General features: G+C 49.2%; 1 protein-coding gene across 1 annotated transcript in view; it reads left to right on the top strand.

Moving 5' to 3' along the window:
- TDP1 (tyrosyl-DNA phosphodiesterase 1) overlaps positions 1–20,867 on the top strand; it is an 88,478-nt gene that overhangs the window by 30,544 nt on the left and 37,067 nt on the right. Inside the window, exons 7-12 of the mRNA XM_075531526.1 lie at positions 2,693–2,785; positions 6,987–7,154; positions 7,566–7,644; positions 15,444–15,629; positions 16,674–16,722; positions 18,700–18,766. Coding sequence (XP_075387641.1) covers positions 2,693–2,785; positions 6,987–7,154; positions 7,566–7,644; positions 15,444–15,629; positions 16,674–16,722; positions 18,700–18,766 — 642 coding nt within the window. The remainder of the gene's footprint in view (positions 1–2,692; positions 2,786–6,986; positions 7,155–7,565; positions 7,645–15,443; positions 15,630–16,673; positions 16,723–18,699; positions 18,767–20,867) is intronic.

Genomic DNA, 20,867 nt, shown 5'->3' with positions numbered 1-20,867 from the left:
GGTCTTCAGACTTCCAGCAGGAAGCTCTTCTATCTTGTTCCTTCTCTCTCAGAGAGTTAAAGTAAGAGAAGTGTATCTGGTCACTGCCTAGAGACGAGCCCATGGAACAGGGAGGGCTTGAACTAGCTGCACTTAGTGGAGAAGGAAAAAGAGGCCGGATACGCGGTGTAAGACATGGGGCCTGTGTGGAAGAGACAAAGAATCTCTCTCCTTCTCAATATAACCCAGAGAAAGCCACGCATCTTACAGGTCAGTGAGCTGCACGCACACATCCCAGAGTACGGGAACAAACGTTTCGTAAACCAACACAATTAAAATACGCGCAATGCCATCAGGGCACACAACACATCAGACAAATCTGTATGCACAAGACCAGTTTAAAGTTAAAGAGCAAATAGGTCACTTTGAAGACGGAAGACGAGATGGACTCAAGCCACGTCTTTTCACCCGCCTCATGTGCGTGGGAAGCTGGCAGTGAAGGAGGATGAGCAGGAAAGAACTGACTCATTTGAATTGTTGCCAGGGAACCCAAGTACACCATGGGCTGCCAGAAAAAGAATCCAGTCTGTCTCGGAAGAAGGACAGACAGAACATAGGAGCCAGGATGGCAGGGCTTCTTCTCAGGTGCTTTGGACATGCTGTCAGGAGGAACCAGCTCCTGGTTAAGAACATGCTTAGTCATGTATGTAGAGCGTCAGCCAAAACGAAGACCTTCAGTGAGACGGAGCGACAGTGGTGTCCACAATGGGCTCACGTGTGACAATGTTGTAAGGGTGGCAGAGGACTAGGCAGTGTCTTGTCCATCGTACACATGGTCACTGTGAGTCAGAACTAGATTCAGCGGGTCTTGACAACAAATAGGCTCTGACCTTTACATGATTCTTTTTCATTTTCTTTAAAATGACAAGCCATGACGCACTAGGTTGTGACCACACTGGACAAGCAGGTCCCCACTGGACTTCATAGTGGCATATTATGTAGATAACACAAAGCCAGGCTGATCAGGTGGGGTGAAAGTTCATTTACCACCAAATTTGTTAACGTTTTGTAAGGTTATTTTCTATCTGTTCACAGCAGGCTTTCCTGGTGGTAGTGTGTAGACGATAGGAATGTTCTAAATGCTTAACATGTAGGTGATATTCAACACTTTGGTCAGAGACCCTGTAGGAATGCCCCAATCAAGGGAAAATGCAAAAGAGAGTTTCAAGTTTGCGTGAACTGCAGCCTTCTGGAGCCAATGAGGTTGGAAAAACAAATCTATTGCCCTGAGATCATTTTAAAATCTTAATAACAAGAACTATTCTCGAAGTCGTTTTAAAGCCAAGCAGTAGTCTAGCTTAACTGTTAAAAAATAAATGCCTGGAGCATGGTACTCTTTTAAGACTCTAGAGCCATGGTTCTCAGCCTTTCTAATGCCATGACCCTTTCACACAGTTCTTCATGTGGTGGTGACCCCCAGCCATAAAATTATCTTCGTTGCTACTTCATCACCGTCATTTTGCTGCTGTGATGAGTCGGGCGACCCCTGTGAAAGGGTCGTTCGACCCCCCCAAAGGGGTCGCGACCCATAGGTTGAGAACCACTGTTCTCTAGTAGAGCGGTGGCCCTGAGTACAGACTAAGGAGACCAAGTCAAGAGGGGGAGTCAGCCTCGATGGGAAGGGAGAAAAGCGGCCAGCGTTAATTGAAGCCTTGATTGCACACCCTTCTTCATTCCTAATCAGTTTTAAACCATTTTATTGGGGCTCATACCGTTCTCATCACATCATCCATCCATCCATTGTGTCGAGCACATTGGTACATTTGTTGTCATTTTCAAAACAGTTTCTTTCTACTTGAATCCTTGGTATCAGCTCCTCGTTTTTTTTTTCTCTCCCTCCCTCACCCTTGATAATTTATAAATTATTTTTTCATGTCTTACACTGACTAATATCTCCCTTCACCCACTTTTCTATTGTCTGTTCCCCTGGGAGGGGGTTATATGTACATCATTGTGATCAGTTCCCTCTTCCTCCCCCCACCTTCCCCTTCCCCTCCTGGTATACCTACTCTCATTATTGGTCCTGAGGGGTTTATGTGTCCTGAATTCCCTGTGTTTCCAGCTCTTATCTGTACGTACATGTTCCAGTCTACCGGATTTGTAAGGTAGAATTGGGATCATGATAGTGAGGTGGTGGGAGCATTAAAGACCTAGAGGAAAGTTGTATGTTTCATCAGTGCTACACTGCACCCTGACTGGCTCATCTGTAAGGGGATGTCCAGTTGCCTACAGATGGGCTCTGAGTCACCACTCCACATCCCTGTCCTCATTCACACAGATATGACACAACCCTTCTTGAGGAGATGAATTATTGGGTTATTTACACATTTAATTACAGCTTGGTTAAAAAAAAAAAACAAGCACCACCACCACATTAGGGCCAGTGAGTGTCTGCTAACGGGTGGGACAGCTCAGAAAAGGAGGGTGGGCAGTCACGTATAACTTGAGAAACTGTCCCCAGTGTCCCTGGTTGTACATGTGCAAATGGCTGGCCTGGCTTATGGTGTGCCGGTCTGTGCCTGAGCACAGCGAACGACAACGCAAAGCCAGGCATCCGTGATGGTGACGGGCATTTGGGAGGACCCCTTTAGGCCGAGGGGCTGCATTTGTGCTGGGGAGGAAAGCCCTGCTGATGCTGTTCTCTCTTTTGAAGGAAGATGATGCTCCTGCTCTGTGAAGAAGGCCTCCGAGTGGTCATCCACACCTCCAACCTAATCCACGCTGACTGGCACCAGAAAACTCAAGGGTGTGTAGGGGCGCTGTTTGCCGAGAAAGGTCCAAAGGCCCTGCTCTTTTCTGACTTTCTTTAAATGGTGAATTGGGTGGGAGTTTACAATGTCTGATCTTCATCAAATGCCAGTGTTCTGCTGTTTCCTTCCTCACCCCGCCTCCGTCTTGGAGGCTATTTCCTGCCGTCAACACCTGTCTGCTCTCGGGCCTAGAGTTTGCCCTCTTCCCTGCCCCTCCCATGCTGGCAGCGTGAAACCCGCTGCGCTGGGTACCAAAACCTCCTCTTGATGTTTGTTTTAAAATGACTGGTGTCCCGCCATATTTGCCCTGTTGTTTTCGACCAACTTCATTCACTCTTTTGCTGACTTTTTAACTGTAAAAACAACACACCCCACAGAAAAAGCGGTCTCTGCCCATCCCACGCCTCCAGCTCCTCTCTCTTGGGGTAGCGGGGGTTTGGTGGCACTGAGTGAGGCGTTGGGCAGCTAGCCACAAGGTGTGTGCTCCGTGAGAGGAAGAGGAGGCTGTCTGCACCTGCAAAAAGCTGCAGTCTTTAACACCTCATCATTTGAGCTCCCTTTGAACCCGTTTTAAAGTTCTTTGTTTGTTTGTTTGTTTTTGAAGTGAAGAGGAAGTACCCGTGGCTTAAACTTTGGTGAATTCCCTCAGACCGCAGGCCAGAAAAGTGAATAAACTTGCTGCCCTGCAGACTGCCCTGGGGCTGGATTGCGGCAGCTGCACCTGGGTTAAAATCTAACACCTTATCGGTTGAGCTCCCTTCTGACTTGTTTTAAATTCATTATAGTTTTTCATATTTCCTGCTTTCTTTCCAGTGGAGGTTTCTCTCTGGCTTGTTTTGGGGTGGTGGTGGTGTTTTTGGTTTTGGTATGTTTTGCTGACTGTGAAATCCAGGATAGGTAAAATCTAGAGAAGCAGTAACTGATGATGGGTTTCCATGGGAGGATGGCAAGGGACCTTGGGGTCATTCATAGGGAGCTAATAACCATGCGTGCAAGAAGGAAGGAAATGTTCCCGGGCGGATGAGGCGAAGGCTGTACAAGCTTTCTGTTGTGACGCTTGAAGTGTATAATAGGTGAATTATACACCAATAGCGTATTTGGAGGAAAAGAAGATGAAAGGGGGAGACATCATTTACCCAAGGACAAAATCCAGGGGGCTAGGAAAGGCAGGATGGAACCAGGATGCACAGGACCAAGTGGGGCTACGTTCCCTGCAGGGTCTGTGATGGATGAGACAATTACTGGAGTAAAGCTGGTGGTCTGCTCTGTAAGCCTCCACCTGATTCACAACAGTAAATGCGGGGAAAATCAAGTCGCCAGCACGCAGGAACAAAGAGATTTACAGCCTCAGAGATCCGAGAGAGCAGTCCCATGGCATGGTTCCCAACCCTCCGAATGCCCACGATCCTTTAATACCCTCCAAGCACAAAATGATTTTGTTGCTACTTCATAGCTGTAATTTTGCTCCTGTTATGAATTGGGTGACCCCTGTGAATAGGTCATTCGACGCCCAAGGGGTCACAAGCCACAGGTTGAGAACCGCTGTCCAGAGGGTCACTGTGAGTCAGAATGGATTCTGTGGCAGTGGACTTGGTTTCAGGGCAACCAGCATTCCCAATTTGGTGCAAGTTACCCATAGCCACCGCTAACACACATGTAAACTTACACAAGGGTACTTTGTTAGAAGTCGTGGGGAAATTTCATGATCTTTTAAACCCTTATCTTCCCATGGAGCCCCCTTAAATACACTTTTTATTGGGTTAAGGAGCCCCCCCCCCCCCCCGGTGTTACACTGGTTAAGTGCCGGACTGCTAAGGGAAAGGGCAGCAGTTCAAACCACCCAGTGACTCCACCGGGAAGAAGCCAGATGACAGGCAAGAAATCAAGAAAGCTTTGTGGGGCAGCTCAGCCCTGAGTCAATATTGCTGGGCAGCACCCGCCGCAACAGCATGAGTGCAGACTCGTCACCGAGGGCACGTACCCACAGCTTCCTGCTCACTCGGCAGCTGCGCCTGTGCCTCCCACAAAGCGTCCAAGCCAGATTGTGCCCCTCGTGAAAGGCAGGACCGGCGACTCATGGAGCCCCATGGGAAAAAGCAATTCTGATGACCACAGCTTGCCTCTGAACTCACTGCCAACGAGTCCATGTTGACGCGTGGTGACCCGGTAGGACAGACGCGAGCTGCCCCTGTGGCCTTCCCAGACCCTCACTCTTCACGGGAGTAGAAAGCCTCACTTTCTCTCCAGGGGTAACTGGTAGTTTTGAACTGCCGACCTTGTGTTGGATGGCCCAATGAGTCATCCATTATGCCACCAGGGCACCTCTTGTTCTTAGGGAAACACTAATGCCCCCGTCTTGGCTCTGTGGGTGCAGTGCTGCTACCTTGGGGGAGGGGGGCACTAGCCCCTGCGAGAAGGGGGATCCAGGAGTAAGGGTTTAGGTGAGGCATTTTATCTTTGACACCCCCCCCAATTTAAAATGTAGTATTCATTAAGTCGTGAGTACAGCCACATGGTTGAAATCTCCAAAGTATCTCCGTTACCAGGTGAGCCAACCAGGTGCGGAGCGGGACCACCTTGGGGTGGTTCCACATGCTGCTCTCACTGATGACCGGTCGTTCCAGGCTGCGGGTGGCGGTGGTTTCTGTCTTCTCACCCAGTGACTGGTGTGGCAGGGCTCCGCAGCCCCCTCCGCCGTGGGAGATTGCTCGCCACCCTCTCCGCTTGGCTGAGTGAGCCACCGGCTCCTTTCGCCCGTGAAATCATACCTGGTCTGCCCCGACAGTTTGCTCATCCCACTTCGTGAGATGTTCAAATGCCTCACATCTCAGTGTCCTTGTTTTGTAGCGTTTCCTGTGAGCGAGTCTCCCTCCTCACCCCCTTACACCTGAGCTGAGTCATTGTCCAGGAGGGACCTCAGAGCCGGGACCCCGAGTTATTCTCAAAGGGAGGCAGTCAACGCCCAGCCAGCCCAGGTGAAGAGGCAGAGGCCCAGGGAGGTCATTTGACCTGCCAGGTAGCAGCCTGGGCTTGGGCCCAACCCTTTGTCACCTCGTTAGCAGCAGTGCAAGGGAAGGGAAGTAGGACATCGCCAGGAGTCCTCGCAGCTCTGGACGCTTCCTGCCCCGGTGGCGGTCATCATTTCCCTAGCCCCCCTTGCGGGCTACCGGGCAGGAGGAATTGGGCCGTTCTGTTTGGGCTCAGAGTAGAGCTGAGGGGAGACGTGGCTCCTGGAGGGGAAGAGGCAATAGGACGTTTCTGAGAGCTTCTGTAGGCAGGACCCTGCTGGCTCATCGCTTCCAGTGAGTGGTCCCAACAGCCCAGAAGGCAGGACTGTTAGCCCAAGGCCCCGGTGAGGAAGGGCCGGGTGTGAGGCTGCCCTGCTTCTCCGTGCAGTCGTTTGTGGGAAGGCTTGCCTTAGATGTGGCTGCGTCCCCATCATGGGTGCTGGGTGGAAGTTGTGGCAAAGGGCAGTGGTTTTCCTTGAGAGGGAAATGACTGACGTACAAAGAGGTCTTGGATTTTCACCTCTTTTCCCTGAATTGAGTGCTTGAAAATCGAAGAGAGCGTCCCTGTTGGCTTTTTAAATGTAGCATTTGGTGAATCGGTGATACCAGACAGCATAGGATATAAAACTATCTCAAATTACTCTGGCATTATGTCATGAAAATGAGTTAATTTGTTGAAAAGCGATTTGCACATTCTTGTTACTACAGATAAGATTGGGTTGTTTTTCTCGTTTGGCTGAAGAACGAGGTTGGCATAAGCCTGGGTGACAACAGCTTGCAGGGACTACCATGGAGAGGGTGGATGGGCCTTTACAGCAGGAGCGGAACACTGACTCTTGTACAGTCACCGTGGGAGAGGAGCGCTCACGTGCCTTGATGTCCTTTCCTGTCATCAGCCTGTGGATCTTTGCACTCCCCCTTCACTGACACAGGAGCCCTGCAATGTGCAAATGTAGCAGTTTGAAACCAGCAGCCGCTCCGAGGGAGAAAGACAGGGCTTTCTACTCCTGTGAGGAGTGAGTGTCTCAGAAACCCACAGGGGCAGTTCCACCGGTCCTGTCAGGTCGCTGTGAGTCAGCTTCGCTAGACGGCAGTGAGTTTGACTTGATTTCAGGGGACTGTACCGTCAGTGCCGAGATGTCACGTGACCCTTGCTGCTGAAGTTGTGCGCTTGGTTTGTTCCTTCCAGAATATGGCTGAGCCCCTTGTACCCACGGATTGCCCACGGAGCTCAGGGATCCGGAGAATCGGCAACACATTTTAAAGCCGACCTCATCAGTTACTTGAGGGCTTACAATGCTCCTCCTCTCCAGGAGTGGATCAGCACCATCCAGGAACACGACCTTTCTGAAACCAAGTATGTGCATCTGCCCAGTCTGAGGTGCTCTGCGAGGGGTGCGGGTAGAGGTGGGGAGGTGGTTGGCTGTACTGCCCAGGTGAAGAGGGAATGCCAGCAGATTGTGGCACCAGCCGTGTCCTGGCTCCTGGGCACTAAAGTCCAATAATCTTTCCACCTACTTTAAGCCTCCCACTGGGGCCCGTAAAATTAAGGAGTCCTTTGCCTGATACCTTACACCTTGCAGGTATTCCACCCCTCGCGTTCTGCTCGGACAATGAGGTTGCAGCCCAAGAGAGGCTGTCGGGGCGTGGACCGGCATTCAGGACATTTCATGCTTCTGTGACACTTCTCTGCCGTGCACATTTGATGGTGCTTCAGTGCCCGCAAGTCGCAACATGATACTCCACGTCTGTGTTTTATATTTTTTAGTGTTTACCTCATTGGATCAACCCCAGGACGCTTTCAAGGAAATCTGAAGAACAACTGGGGACACTTTAGACTCAGGAAGGTACAAGCTGTTCTTTCTCCCCCGAGTCCTCTGCCCCTCTTCCCCTAGCTCTACCACCCCCCTCCGACCCCAAAGAGCAGGCACTTGGCAAACTGATTGTTAAACTAGAGGTTTCGGCAGTAACTTGCCTTTCCCTGTTTTGTTTTGCCTCTGTGTGAAGTGTCGAGTAGATGGTTCAGAATGATCGAAGTCTGTGGACTCGGGTTTAGTGCTGCTGATGTTTGGAAACGGGGAGAATGAAAGGCTCCCGTGCAGGAGGCAGCGTAGCTGTTGCTTGTTAGAGTTCTGAAAGCAACCCCCGCGCAAAGGCTCTCACTGAGCTAGGCTGTATTTCGCGCCTTTAAGAGACGTGTGACTATAAAAATGGCATCTTCAGGTAGGATTTTAAAAAGAAACGAGCAAAATTCTTTAACAAAGAAAAGTATCTACAAAGAAGGTTCACCTGTCTTCACCTCCCGTTATCTTTTCAAATTGGCCTAATTCCTTAAGGAGACTTTCCTGAGAGCCTTTACCTGTCCTTCCCTGCGTGGGTTATGTTACATAAGAGCTCCCCTGGGTTTGCTTCTTCAGAGTCTCCTTTTTCGGGGAAATGAGGCCACAGCTTTTTGTATTTTTAACCTAGAGGCCATGGGGAGAGTGCTGAGGGCGGGATGGCATCGGTGGGCTGGCCGATGTCGGAGTGTGGGGATGGTGTTGAGGAAGACTCCTACGTGGGGCTCGAGCTCCTTCTGAGGAGTCCTGTCACCTCGGCTGGTTCCCAACCTGCGTGCATCATCATCTCTAAAGTGGGCCTTGTCGAGGTGGCTCCGATGCCGGTGTAACGTCTCACAGAGGCGGGTGAGAGCGGTACAGGGGTGCTTCAGGGATGAGAAGCAGGCGTCTGCGTCGCTCTACAGTTGTGGCTGGGGCGAGTAGTGACCTGAGGCTGGGCGTACTCACGCGCACCGTGTGTGCACACGCATCCTGAAAGCTGAGTAGCGTCCGAGATTCCAAGCCAATCTTCTGCAGCCCGTGTTCCGGGGAGGGCAGGCGGAGGGTCAGCGCCCGTTTCTCGTGGAGCAGGGGCAGGGAGTACTGTTTTGGTTTTAGGGGTGGCTTTTCTTGGGAACCCCACCTTGTAGTTAGAGACTCCAAACATGTCGTCGGCTGAGTCTTGAGTGGTAATATCTCAGAGTACTATGCTTTGAGTCGACATGGACTGGATGGCAGTGAGTTTTTGTTCGTTTGATGCTCCGGGTTAGCCAGCTTATCACCACAGACAGTAGCTGACAGAGTAAATTTGCAGACAGGAGATTATAAGGGGAAAAGTCATGCATCGATTATCACAATTATTTCTTAAAACCAATTTCCTATTCTTTTGAATATTTTAAATAACTTGTTCTGGTATGTTTTCTTGTTGTAATATTACAGAAATTGATACAACAAATCCTATTTCCCAGTCATTCATTCACTATTTCATTCCTTCATTCAACAGATACATGTTATGTATCTTTTCTGATCAGATACAGTTTTTTCACACCTACGTTTCTGTAGTAACTGTTCTGTTCATGTTGTCAGTGAAATTATATCTATTGCCCAACATCATAAAATTAGCACTTAAAGGATATAGAGCTGTACCCAAACACCACTATATTGAGCCAACATCTAGCATTAATGGTTATATTTTGTCTCCCCTGTTAAATGTCAGGCATGAAATTAAAGAGCATACTGGGTGCATAGTGTACATTTTTAATGCCAGCAGAGTGCCTGTGACCACTGCAGGTGCTCAGTGAATGTGTACTGAATCAAAACTCTCTATCAGACTGTGGTCCCAGATGATTGAATAATCATCTACCCAAACCTCTGCCTGGAGTCACTTCCAACTCATCCCCACCCTAGAGGGTGGGTAGCACAGACGTTCTGTGTGTGGGAGCAGCCAGCTCGTCTTTCTCCAAGATATGTTATTTTCTTTTATACAAGAAAACCCCCATTCTCACTGTATTAGTGCAGGTTGACTAGAGAAACATCCAGAGACACTCTTATATATATAACAGATACCTTGATATCAATGAGTAATTATATATTAAGAAAACGTCCCAGCCCAGATCAAGTCCATAAGTCCTATATTCACCCATCTGTCCCATACTAGTCTATAAATTCCTCTTCAGACTCACGTAACACATGCAACGATGCTGAATACAGGAAGATCACAGGCCAGTAGGGGGAAAGTCTTGTAGATCCACTGGGGGTGGAAGCATCTCAACGGTGGTGTGGGTCTCCATGTGGCTCCTCCAGCTCCAGGGTTCTGGCTGCCATCAGCATAGCTCCATGTGGCTTGTCAACAGGAAAGTGTAACAGAGAGTGTGTGTCTTCCACCTCCAAGGAGGAAGACAGGAGTTCCCAGAATCCTTGGGAGGCCATGCCCACACAGAGGCATCATTGTTTATGACCTGATTGACAGGCTGAACTCCCCCACCCCTTTGCTCAAGTTGACAGAAGATTGTGTAATTGCCCCACTCCAATAAGATTTGAAATATTCAACTCCCTTGGCAAAACTAGAGAGTGACAGAAAGACCTGTGATTTTTTATTGGGCGATTATTTTCAAATAAAAGCATTTAGAACAAATCTGCCTTGAGCGGAGTGCTGGAGATTACTGTTTTGTACAAATATTTGGGAAAGTGTGTCAGTCCTTCTTTGTCCTTTGATGCAGTTCAAAGGTTTCATCATCTCTAGACCAGTGAGATGTACCAAAAGCTAAACCAAACTCACTGCCATAGAGCCCATGCTGACTCAGAGCGACCTTCTACTGGTTCCTGAGACTCTTTACAGGAATTGAAAGCCCGCTCTTTCTCCTGCATTGCTGCGGGTGGTTTGCATCTGCCGCAGACCATGTGGATGGCAGCCCCAGTGCATAACCAGTACACAGCCCGGGCTGCTAGGCCACCTGATATCTTGCCAGGTCAGTCTTTTAAAGTAGCTACAGAAAGCGCGCTTTGAAAGCGGGTGAAGGGGGACATCGGACAGTGTAAGATGTGAAAAACTAATGATAATTCATACATTATCAAGTGTTCGTGAGGGAGGGGAAAATGAGGAGCTGATAACAAGGGCTCAAGTAGAAAGAAAATGTTTTGAGAAGATGAGGGCAACAAATGTGCTTGACACAATGGATGGATGGATGGGTTGTGATAAGAGTTGCACGATCCCCCAGTAAAATGATTTAAAACACACACACACACACAGATCTTGGGTTTTGTCTCAGATCCAGTCATGATCTCATCCTACAACTATACCAGCACATGAACACACACCTCCAAACTGCGGTGTCATGGCCTATTTGCCTTAGCACAGACAGGTAGCTTGACTGGCGATGATTACTGGGCTGGCTGAGAACGTTACAGTAGAACCATTCCAAGAGGGGATGGGTTTTGCTTTCAAGACACCAAGAGTAAGCAAGAGCGAGGGGCGGGGCAGTGTGTTCTCGTTTGATACCCGTAACACCTTGTGACATTTTTCAACGTCCATGTACTTCCCACTCAGCTAACTGGTTGAAGACTGAACTGACGCACATTTCACTTGATCTGAAAGGTGCAGGCTGCTTGTCCTTGAGGCTACCCCACAGCCTACACGGTCAGCTTTCAGCAGTCCTTCGTTTCCTTGAGATTCTTTTCTGACTCCATGGGCACGCAGGCTCTTTGTGATGGCACTCTCCTCTAACCGTCTAAGTGGGATAGGTCGGAAGAGCTGTCCGGCGGCCGGTCTTGGTCGATTTGTTCTCCCAACACGTCTCAGGAGAGACAGCAAGAGGGACTGGCCTTCTGGCTGGTACAAAGGCGGAGACACAGTGGGTTTCTATAGAAAGGCTGGGTGTTGAGAAGCAAGACTCTTTAAGCCTTTACGCCTTTCCTTCTGAAACAGAAGGCCCTTCTTTTTGAAGAAAGCACTTCCTGTCCTCTCTTGTGCTTCAGTAGAAGCAGCAGGCCTTACAATCAGCCTTCCTGGTACTGCAGAGAACAGACAGATGCAGACAAAGTTCCTCCTGGGTGAGGGAGCGGAATGTCCAGCACACAGGCATGTAACAGCTGACGCTCTGTTAGTCCCCCTCTTGGTAAGGAACCAACCAAGGCTCGGTATTGTTGGCTGAAGCTCCTAAAACAGTCATGCCATGCCGGGAACCCCAGAGCAACAAACCGTCTCAGGCATCTAGCTGTGTTATTTAAGGACATCTTGGGAGAGTTGACCAGCTAATGTCCTTTGAATATTTTAAAGCTAGCATTTTATAAGTGTGATGCAGGTAATGAGAATACTACAGAATAAGAGGAATACTGGGAAGATTGCCACCTCCTGTCCCCAGAATAATCAGCGCCAAATTGATTTGTAACCCAAAGCCAATTTAGGAGCTGTTCTATGTGTGTGTGTGTGTGTGTGTGTGTGTGGCGGGGGTGGGGGGGATGGGGGGGCACCAAAATGGTACTATTCAACTCTTATGGCACAAGAAATTTGCTGTCTTAATAATTATTTTTAAATCAAAATAATTAGAGCACATTGCCCTGGCATGAAGTATGATTTAGGAGACGCCAAATTAGATGATGCGGTACAAAATGTGTTTGTATTTATTAACTGTGTGTATGCACTGACCCCTTCTTCATGCCACGTGGAGAACTTGGCTCTGCTGTTTCTCCTGTGAATGCTTCCTAGCTATTGGACATGAAGTTTGATATTGCTAATTTATTAGGAATTAGTTTGAAGTCCTGTAAGCTTCGTTCTCATACGTACGGTGCTCCAACATTGATCAGTATTCTCAGTCTTCTATTATCCTTCCAAGTGCTGCATTTCTGTCCCCACAGTGTGCGCACGCGCAAACACACACGCCCTCTGACATCACACCATGCCAAAATCCCTCTGTACCAGCAGCGTTTCATACTACTGAATAGCAGATTTTATTTCAGACTGCTACTGTCAGAAGATGAATATAATCTGAACCCTGAGATAGTGTGCTTCAAAAACTGGGCTACAATTTTCATGCTAGATTTTAAGTATTTATATTCATTCTAGACTCCAGTGTTAATGTGGAAGTGGGTGGATTAGACAGAATTACCAGAAGGAACCAGTCAGCGTTCCACTATTTCAAGAGGTAGCATGTAACCAAGGACCAGTGGTGACGAAGGAAGCCGCACTGAAGCCATTAGTGAAAAACAAGGTTCCAGGAATTGATGATACCAAGTGAGTTGCTCCAACAAGCCAATGAAGCATTGGAAACAGGCTCACTTGCTGAGCCGAAACATCTGGAAGCCTGTTCCTTGCCAACCGATGGGAGGAGATCCATATTTGTACCATTCCAGACAAAGCTGCCCCACCAGAATGTAGAAACAACAAACTGTCACATACAAGTAAGACTGCAGAGGATCATGCCCCAGCATTTGCAGCACTGATAGACGAGGAGCTGCCAGAAGCTCTTAAACTGGATTCAGAAGAGGACATGGACAAAGGCTATCCCTGCCGATGTCAGATGGCTCTTGGCTGAAAGCAGAGAATACCAGAAAGACACTTGCTTGTGTTTGATTGATTACACAAAGGCGTTTGACCATTTGGATCATAACAGACCGTGGATTCCCTTGGGAAGAATGAGAATTCCAGAGCACGGTGCTTATGTGGAACCTGTCCATGGATCAAGAGCTAGTTGTGTGAACAGAACAAGGGCATACTGCATGGTTTAAAATCAGGAAAGGTCTGTGTCAGGGTTGTAGCCTCTCACCACACTTAATTCAGTCTGTATGCTGAGCAAATCATCACAGAAGCTAGATTATGTACAGAAGACTGTGGAAAGGAAAGGCTTATTGTTATACGCAGATGACACTACCTTGCTTGCTGAAAGTGAGGAGGACTTGAAGTATTTGCTGGCGAAGATCAAAGATAGCAGCAGCCTTCAGTGTGGATTACAACTCAATGTTAAGAAAACCAAAATCCTCACACCTGGACCAATGAAGTAACATAATGACAAATGGAGAAAAGATTGACCTTGTTGAGAATTTCGTCTTGCTTGTATCCACAATCGGTACTCACAGAAATAGCATTCAAGAGATCAAACAATGAATTGCATTGGGTAAGTCTATACAAAGACCTCTTTAAAATGTTGAAAAGCACAGATATTACTTTGAGGAGTTAGATGCACCTGACTCCAGCCGTGGTATTTTTGATCACCTCATATACATGTGAAACCTGGACGTTGACTAAGGAAGACTGAAGACGCATTAATGCATTTGAATTCTGGTGCTGGCGAAGAATATTGAGAGTACCATGGACTGCCAAAAGCACCAACAGATCCGTCTTGGAAGACGTATAGCCATAATGCTCCTTAGAAGTAAGGAGGCCAGAACTTCATCTCACTTGCTTGGGACGTAGTATCAGGAGAGACCAGTCCCTGGGTGAGGACATCATGCTTGATAAAAAGAGGAAGACCCTGAGCACGGCGGACTGACGCAGTGGCTGACCTGGGGCAGCAAACATAAGAGCACTTGTGAGGACGGAGAGGACCAGCTGTGTTTCCTTCTGTCGTCCATGGCGTCTCTGTGACCCAGAACCGACGCGACGTCACCTGACAGCAGCAGCATGGCAATCCTTTCCATAACTTTGTGAGGAAGTACTACACCATTTCCTAAAATGTCTGCACAATTTTACATTCCCGTCACCCCCTCACCAAGGTTTGCTGTCCATCTCTCATAGCCATCTCTGAGTGTGACGTCATACGCCCTGTGGCTTTGGTTTGAAAGTCCCCGATGGCTGAGGAAGTTGAACGTCTTCATGCGCTTACTCACTGTAAACCTTCTTTGGAGAATGTCCAGATCCTATGCCCATTTTAAAATTGGGTTATTCTTTTATTATTCAAGTGTGCACGTTCTTTATAATCTAGACATAAATACCGTATCAGATAATTTTTTAAACAAACACATTCATACTCTTATTTCTTACCTTTCTGCGATAAGCCCTCTCTTGTCACCTCTAAGCTATAACTTCAATACATGAAATCACTTTGAGTATAAGTGGAATCTCTTCCAATATGAGTCAGTTTTTTTTCAATCTTTGTTTAAGTATCAAGCACAACGCTGAAGATTCAGATCCGTACTCTACAGGGCTCTTCAGGTGAGACATATCCAGGGTTAAATCGTTTGTTTTCTTTTTTGACCGTCACTGTTATTGGGGCCCAAGTAGTAAAGCTCAAGGTACTAACTCACTTTCATCAAATCAATGCTGACTCACAGCGACCCTAGAGGACAGGGTAGAACTGCCCCTGTCACTTTCCCAAACTGTAACTCTTTACATGAGTAGAAAGCCTCCTCTTTCTCCCCAGGAGCCGCTGGTTGTTTCAAACTGCTGACCTCATGGCTAGCAGTCCAACACACATCCACCATGCCGCCAAGACTTGGGTGTATTGAGCCTCGTTTAAACATTAGGAGTCAAATCACACCGTAGTTTGACCTTCTTGGGATATCACACACTTATGATTCCCAGGCAGATGTCTAATTTCATGAAACAGGTTGATGGTTAACTTAAAAGTGAAGTGTGTGTGTGTTTGCTTTCTCTATGAATCCAGGAATTTTGAAAGAAGAAATTTCTGTAGTGCATTTATTCATTTAAATATTTCTAATATTAGAAATATTTCACGAAGAGGTGACAACTCTGGATCTGAACTTGGTCGTCGTGTTTTGAGCCTTGCCAGGTTGCTTGTGCCCTTCAGAGGCAGGGACACCAGTGGTGTTGTCATTCAGCATGTTGTCTGTGTGACGTGAGTGGCTGTAGCCTTGACTGTGCATTCCTCTCACAGCTTCTGAGCGACCATGCCTCACCCCTCCCTGAAGCCGAGCGTTGGCCCGTTGTCGGCCAGTTTTCCAGCATTGGCTCCTTGGGGCTGGATGAAACCAAATGGCTCTCTTCTGAGTTTAAAGAGAGCCTGGTGACACTGGGCAAACCGGGCAGGATCCCAGGGAAAAGTGCCGTTCCTCTTCATCTGGTGAGTGCTGGGGCCACGGGATAAAGTCCTACTGGTCGTGTAGTCAAGTTATGCATTGGGCTGCTAGCTGTGAGGTCTGTGGTTCAAACCCACCAGCTGTCTGCTCCAGTAAAGGTTTATGGCCGCAGAAGCCCCCAGGGGCAGTTCTACTCTGTCCTTATCTTGTCATTAGGGCCCATCCTGACTCAGAGAGCCTGTGTACAAATGACCGTCCTCACAAGCGTTGCTGTGTGAGGCCACTGTGGCAGCCACGGTGCCAGTCAAGCTGGTCGAGGGCCTTCCTCTTTCCACTTTACCAAGCATGCTGGCTTCTCCAGGGACTGTGTCTTCTGACCACATGTTCCAAGTACGTGAGTTGAACTCTCCCCATCCGAGTCACCGAGAAACATGCTGGCTCTGCTTTTCCCGAGGCACGTTTGCTGGTCTTTTCGGCAGTTGATGGCACCTGCCTGTTGAGGGTGCTGCCCTCTTTGTGATGGAGATACTGTAGAGATGTAGGGTGGGGGCGACAGTCACTAAGCATCTTCATTGGGCATCACGTGTCTGTAGACTCTTCCGGCTTATCAGGAGGTCGCCTGCAGCCACGGGCTGACCATACCTTTTCTCTGGTTATCGAGTCCAGGCCCCAACTCTCCAAAACGTCTAATATGACATTGGGGCAGAATGGTCCTCAAGCCTCACTGCCATTGAGTCGATTCCAACTGATACATTCTTAATTCTTTCAAGACCTGTGGAAGAGGAGGTAATTTTGCATTTTATTTAGTATTCATTTGGCATTTAAAGGGGAAAAATATTCAAAACCAAGTGTCTTTCCCCCAGCCTCCCCACCAACTAACTGTACTCCTGTAATATAATAAGTCGAAGTTCAATTTTCTCTTCAATCAGACAGGTTCCCTTTAAGCACATTTTTAAAGTGTACTCTCCAAGTTTTTTAAGTGTTTTGAATTGAGATTTTCATGTTCTCAAAATGAAATCATTCCTCCTAAGAAATTGTGTCTCCGACATGGTCCATAGCATTTGTTTTTGTTGTCTTGTTCTTTTTAGATCTACCCTTCCGTGGAAAACGTGCGGACAAGCCTGGAAGGATACCCTGGTAACTGTGGGAGGGTGTCCGAGTGTGGTTTTCTCTGTGTGTGTGTGTGTGTGTGTGTGTGTCCCCCACCCACTGACTCTCCAACAAGCACTCAGACGGCCGTCCTGGGGGTGAGCAAAGCATCGGTGAGAAAGGGGGAGATGACGTTCTTTGGGCAGGAGTCCTGGTGCCATATAGTGGTTACACGTTGGGCTGCTAACCACAAGGGCAGCAGTTCGAACTCACTGGCTGCTCCTGGGAAGAAACAAAGGGCTTTCAAACTCCCGTAAAAAGGTATGGCCTCAGAGGCCCACAGGGGCAGTTCTACCCTATCCTCGAGGGTTACGATGTGGCGCCATTGACCCCATGGCAGTGAGTCCGTTTCTTTGGGCTGCATGGAAATGGGAGCATTGAGTACTGCTGGGTCCCAGCCATGGCCCTGCCCAGATGGGCCCTTGGGGTTTGCTACCCAAGGCTGACCGAAGCCCACGGCAGGACTATTCTGTCACAGGACCTCTGAGGCTGTGCCCAACTCTCCCACCAACAGCTTGTTCCAACAAGACTCCCAGGTGACCATCAGAGCGCAGCTGTGTCCTCTGCCGCTCTCCACCATCTCCCCAGGTGAAGCCACTGTGTGGCACGTCCCCAGTTGAGCCCTGGCTACAGTACACTGAAGGCCCACAGCCTCTGTTGAGCATCGAGATGAACGCTGTTGTAACCAAGGCGGTCCCTCTCTTCTCCCACGGGCATCATCCACACCCCAGAGGCCTGTGGTTACTTGTAGGCTTCATGTGGCCTGCGCTCCATTTCTCAGACACCAGTCCTGGACCCTACACTGGATCTGGAAGTCAGCGGTGCCCGAGATACTACCGTCAAGAGGCACTAACTACAGGTCTAAGTAGCTTGTGCCTCTGGAAAAGGAGAGTCTGCTTGGCATTTGCTGTCGGCTCAAAGCAGAGTGGTCTGAATTAGACCAATTTGCGCTGATCACACCATCTGTGGCCCGGCCAGAAGCCTCTCCAAAGCGTGGGGAGTGGATGAACCCATTATTACTTGCCCCTGAATGGCAGAATTTAGACTGTGTGGGGAGCTGGGAACACGGTGCTGTCTTCTCCTCTCTGTTCCTCTCCTAGGCTGCAGGCATTGTGATGTGCCGCCGATGGAGAGGAACACGGTAGTTCCGTGTTCTGAACATGGTTTTAATGATTTGTAACAAGAGCCAGACCTTTCTCAACACTCGGGGAGCGGCCTAGGGATTTTGTGGAGAAGTTCCCGGTGCGTTTTTAAAGTCACTGGCAAGTGGAATTTGCCTGCTTGGAAAGAGGAAGGACAGTGGCTTTAATGACAGTCCCACCTGGGACGGACCTTTAGCCTCTCTGCGGACTTAGGTCTAGAGAACTTTTTTTTTTAAGTAAATGTCTGAGGAGCGCTCTCACTTCTTTTTGTGATTGACCCAGTCCATTTTCCAGGCTTTGTTTCAGTAATTCGAGGTCTAACTGGAAATAATACAGTGTAGATGTGGATGGAGGCGGGGACCCAGTTCTCACCCTGGTCCTCCGGTCCAAGTGTCCTGGTCCCTGAGCAGAATAGCAGACCTGTGCACAAGGAGGCCTGGGATGCCTCGCCTGCAAGTGGGTGGCAAGACTTCCTGTCCCTGGTCCTTTCTAGCACCTTCCGGTCTGTGCTGCTCGCAGGCAGTGACCGCCCGAGTGCTTCAGGAAGCCCCGCTTCTTTTCAGAGAGTAGCCACGTGCAGTTTACTGTGCGTCCCTGAGAAAGCAGACCCCACGGAGCAAGCACGCCTAGTGTAAGGACGGGCCTTGCCTTTTCCTGCCGAGCAGGATTCGAGAAGATGTGTCCTGGAAGCCGTGCCCCTTTGTTTGCTCTGGGGGTTGTTCCGTCTCACTGTTGACTGTCCGTTTCCGTAATGGAGGGAGCCTCTCATTACCTCGCATCATGAATTTTCACAGACTTGTTTTGCCCTTTCTTCTCTTGAAAGCGGGGGGCTCTCTGCCCTACAGCATCCAGACGGCGGAGAAGCAGAACTGGCTGCATGCCTATTTTCAGTAAGTAATTGGCCGAGAGATGCTGATGTTGCCGATGCTGATCCTGCTTCCGGAACAGGGATGTTGTTGACGTCCCTGCGTTATTATTGTTTCTTTTTCACAAAAATAGACCTTATGTAATATAAGTATGTCTGTTTTCATCTACATATGTTAGCGATGGAAATCAGCTAAAACAAGATTTTGACTCCTCGCCTCCCCCAACAGGATTTTATTGCCAGGCAGTGCAGCAGCCGCTGTGGTTTCTGTTTAAATATCGGTGTGCAGCAAATGGGCGCAGGCATAAAAACTTACTGTGAGGGCGGCGCAGGACCGAGCAAGGTCTCGTTCTGTGTGCAGGGCCGCTGTGGGTCAGAACCAACTCTGGCAACCAACAAGGCCACGTGCAGCAAGTGAGAAGGAGAGCGAGGTCATGCTGGGTGGCTTGGAGTTTACGTGTGCAGCGGTCGAAAGTGTGTTCTCCAAAAACAAACCCTGACACATCCTAGGCTGTGCAGCTGCAGACTCCTGAGGCAGGGCCCACGCCACTGCTTCCAGGGAATGAGAGATCGGGTGTACGTGTTGGAGTTTGGTGAATGACTGATGGGCGAGCGGAGGAGTACCATCAGTCCTCCTCTGGCTGTAGCACGGCCAGCTCATTCTGCCCCAGTCCCCTGATTACCTCAAAAACTCCCACTCATCGCCAGGGAGCCGATGTGACTCAGAGCAAACCCCGTGGGACAAAGCAGAACTGCCCTGGTGGGTTCCTGAGACGCAGATCTCTGCAGGAGCGCACGGCCTTATCTCTCTCCCGTGGAGCAGCTGGTGGGGGCGAAGTACTGACTTTGAACCGTTAGCAGCCCAGTACCAGGCCTACTCCTTGTAGTTGTCTCATGAGGCATTTTATTGATGGTGCCAGGGAGTCAAAGACCAGTGTCTGTCCCTCTCCGGGAGCTGCTGTAACCCCCTCAGGGACATTCAGACCTGCAGATGCATTACCCCAGATACATTCCCTGCCACTGGAAACGCGTCCTGAGCTGCTCCGCTTTCCTAAAAGCACAGGGATAACACAAAGATCACACAGAAGCCGACCGTGGCTGGTTCAGTCTCTATGGGAACGGGAGGGAGGGAGTATGTTCGCAGAAAGGCTGACCACCTTGGTACTCGAGGGACTGAAAGGACAGCTCTCGGGCTTGACTGAGTCCTCGGGAAATGGAGGTGGGATTTGCATTTCAGTGGATTTGAACCGTCGGTTCTGTGGGGAGGCCGTGCCTCCCAGAGAACATGCCCCTAGCTCTAGCCCTCTCAGCCCAGCAGGGCCACAGAACAAAGGCTGGCCCTCTGCTTCCTTAAGGTACAACCAAGAGAACCTTCTAGAGCCGTTCTAGTCTGCAACGCATGGGTTCACCCTGAGGCACCATCGATCACTGGGAACAGGTTTTTTGCTTTGAGGTTTTGTCTTCGATCGTTGAAGCCTCTGGAAGGAGACCTGCCTGCCTCTGTCCTAGCCGATAATCTAGTATCTGGAAAGGCCATTTTCATGCATTTCTATGTAAAGGTGATCATCTCCCAAGAGAAACGATTTCCCGTTTCTTAAGTCACTGTGCACGGTCGGAAACTCAGAAACCAGGCTCGGGCATATGACCAAAGGATTTGTGAGCGGCGGCCCAGCCTGCCAGCGATCCCACGTGATATTGATAAGGAGGCTGCTTGCAATTGGCCCATTTTGCCTTGTTTCATTCAACAAGCGAAGCGGAGGCGTGGTCCTGCCTTCAGGTCCACTGTCCAGCTAAAGTGACAAGATGTGTGTGTGTGCAGGTAGCACTGCAGAAACAACGCGCCAGGGGAAATCAGAGCTGCTGCAGAATCATAGAGACCTTGTTAAGCACAAAGATCCAAACTCCTGGGATGCTGTCGCCTCGGCCAATCCCCCATCGGGTCTGGAGGTGGTGTTTCTTCCCCCAAAGAACCCTGTCCTCCTCGTGTACAGCATCTCCTCACGGCACTCGGACCATGCTTCTCCTTGGTGCTCTCGAGCTTGGAGAACCAAAAGCAGCCTGCAGGGCTCGCGAGGGTCAGCGCTGGAGCAAGGATGGGCTGAGCTTGCCCAAGAAGGTAGTTGTTG

This window comes from Tenrec ecaudatus, chromosome 14 (assembly GCF_050624435.1).
Source record: "Tenrec ecaudatus isolate mTenEca1 chromosome 14, mTenEca1.hap1, whole genome shotgun sequence".
NCBI classification, from domain to species: Eukaryota; Metazoa; Chordata; class Mammalia; order Afrosoricida; family Tenrecidae; genus Tenrec; species Tenrec ecaudatus.
This window is presented reverse-complemented; position numbering and strand designations above follow the sequence as displayed.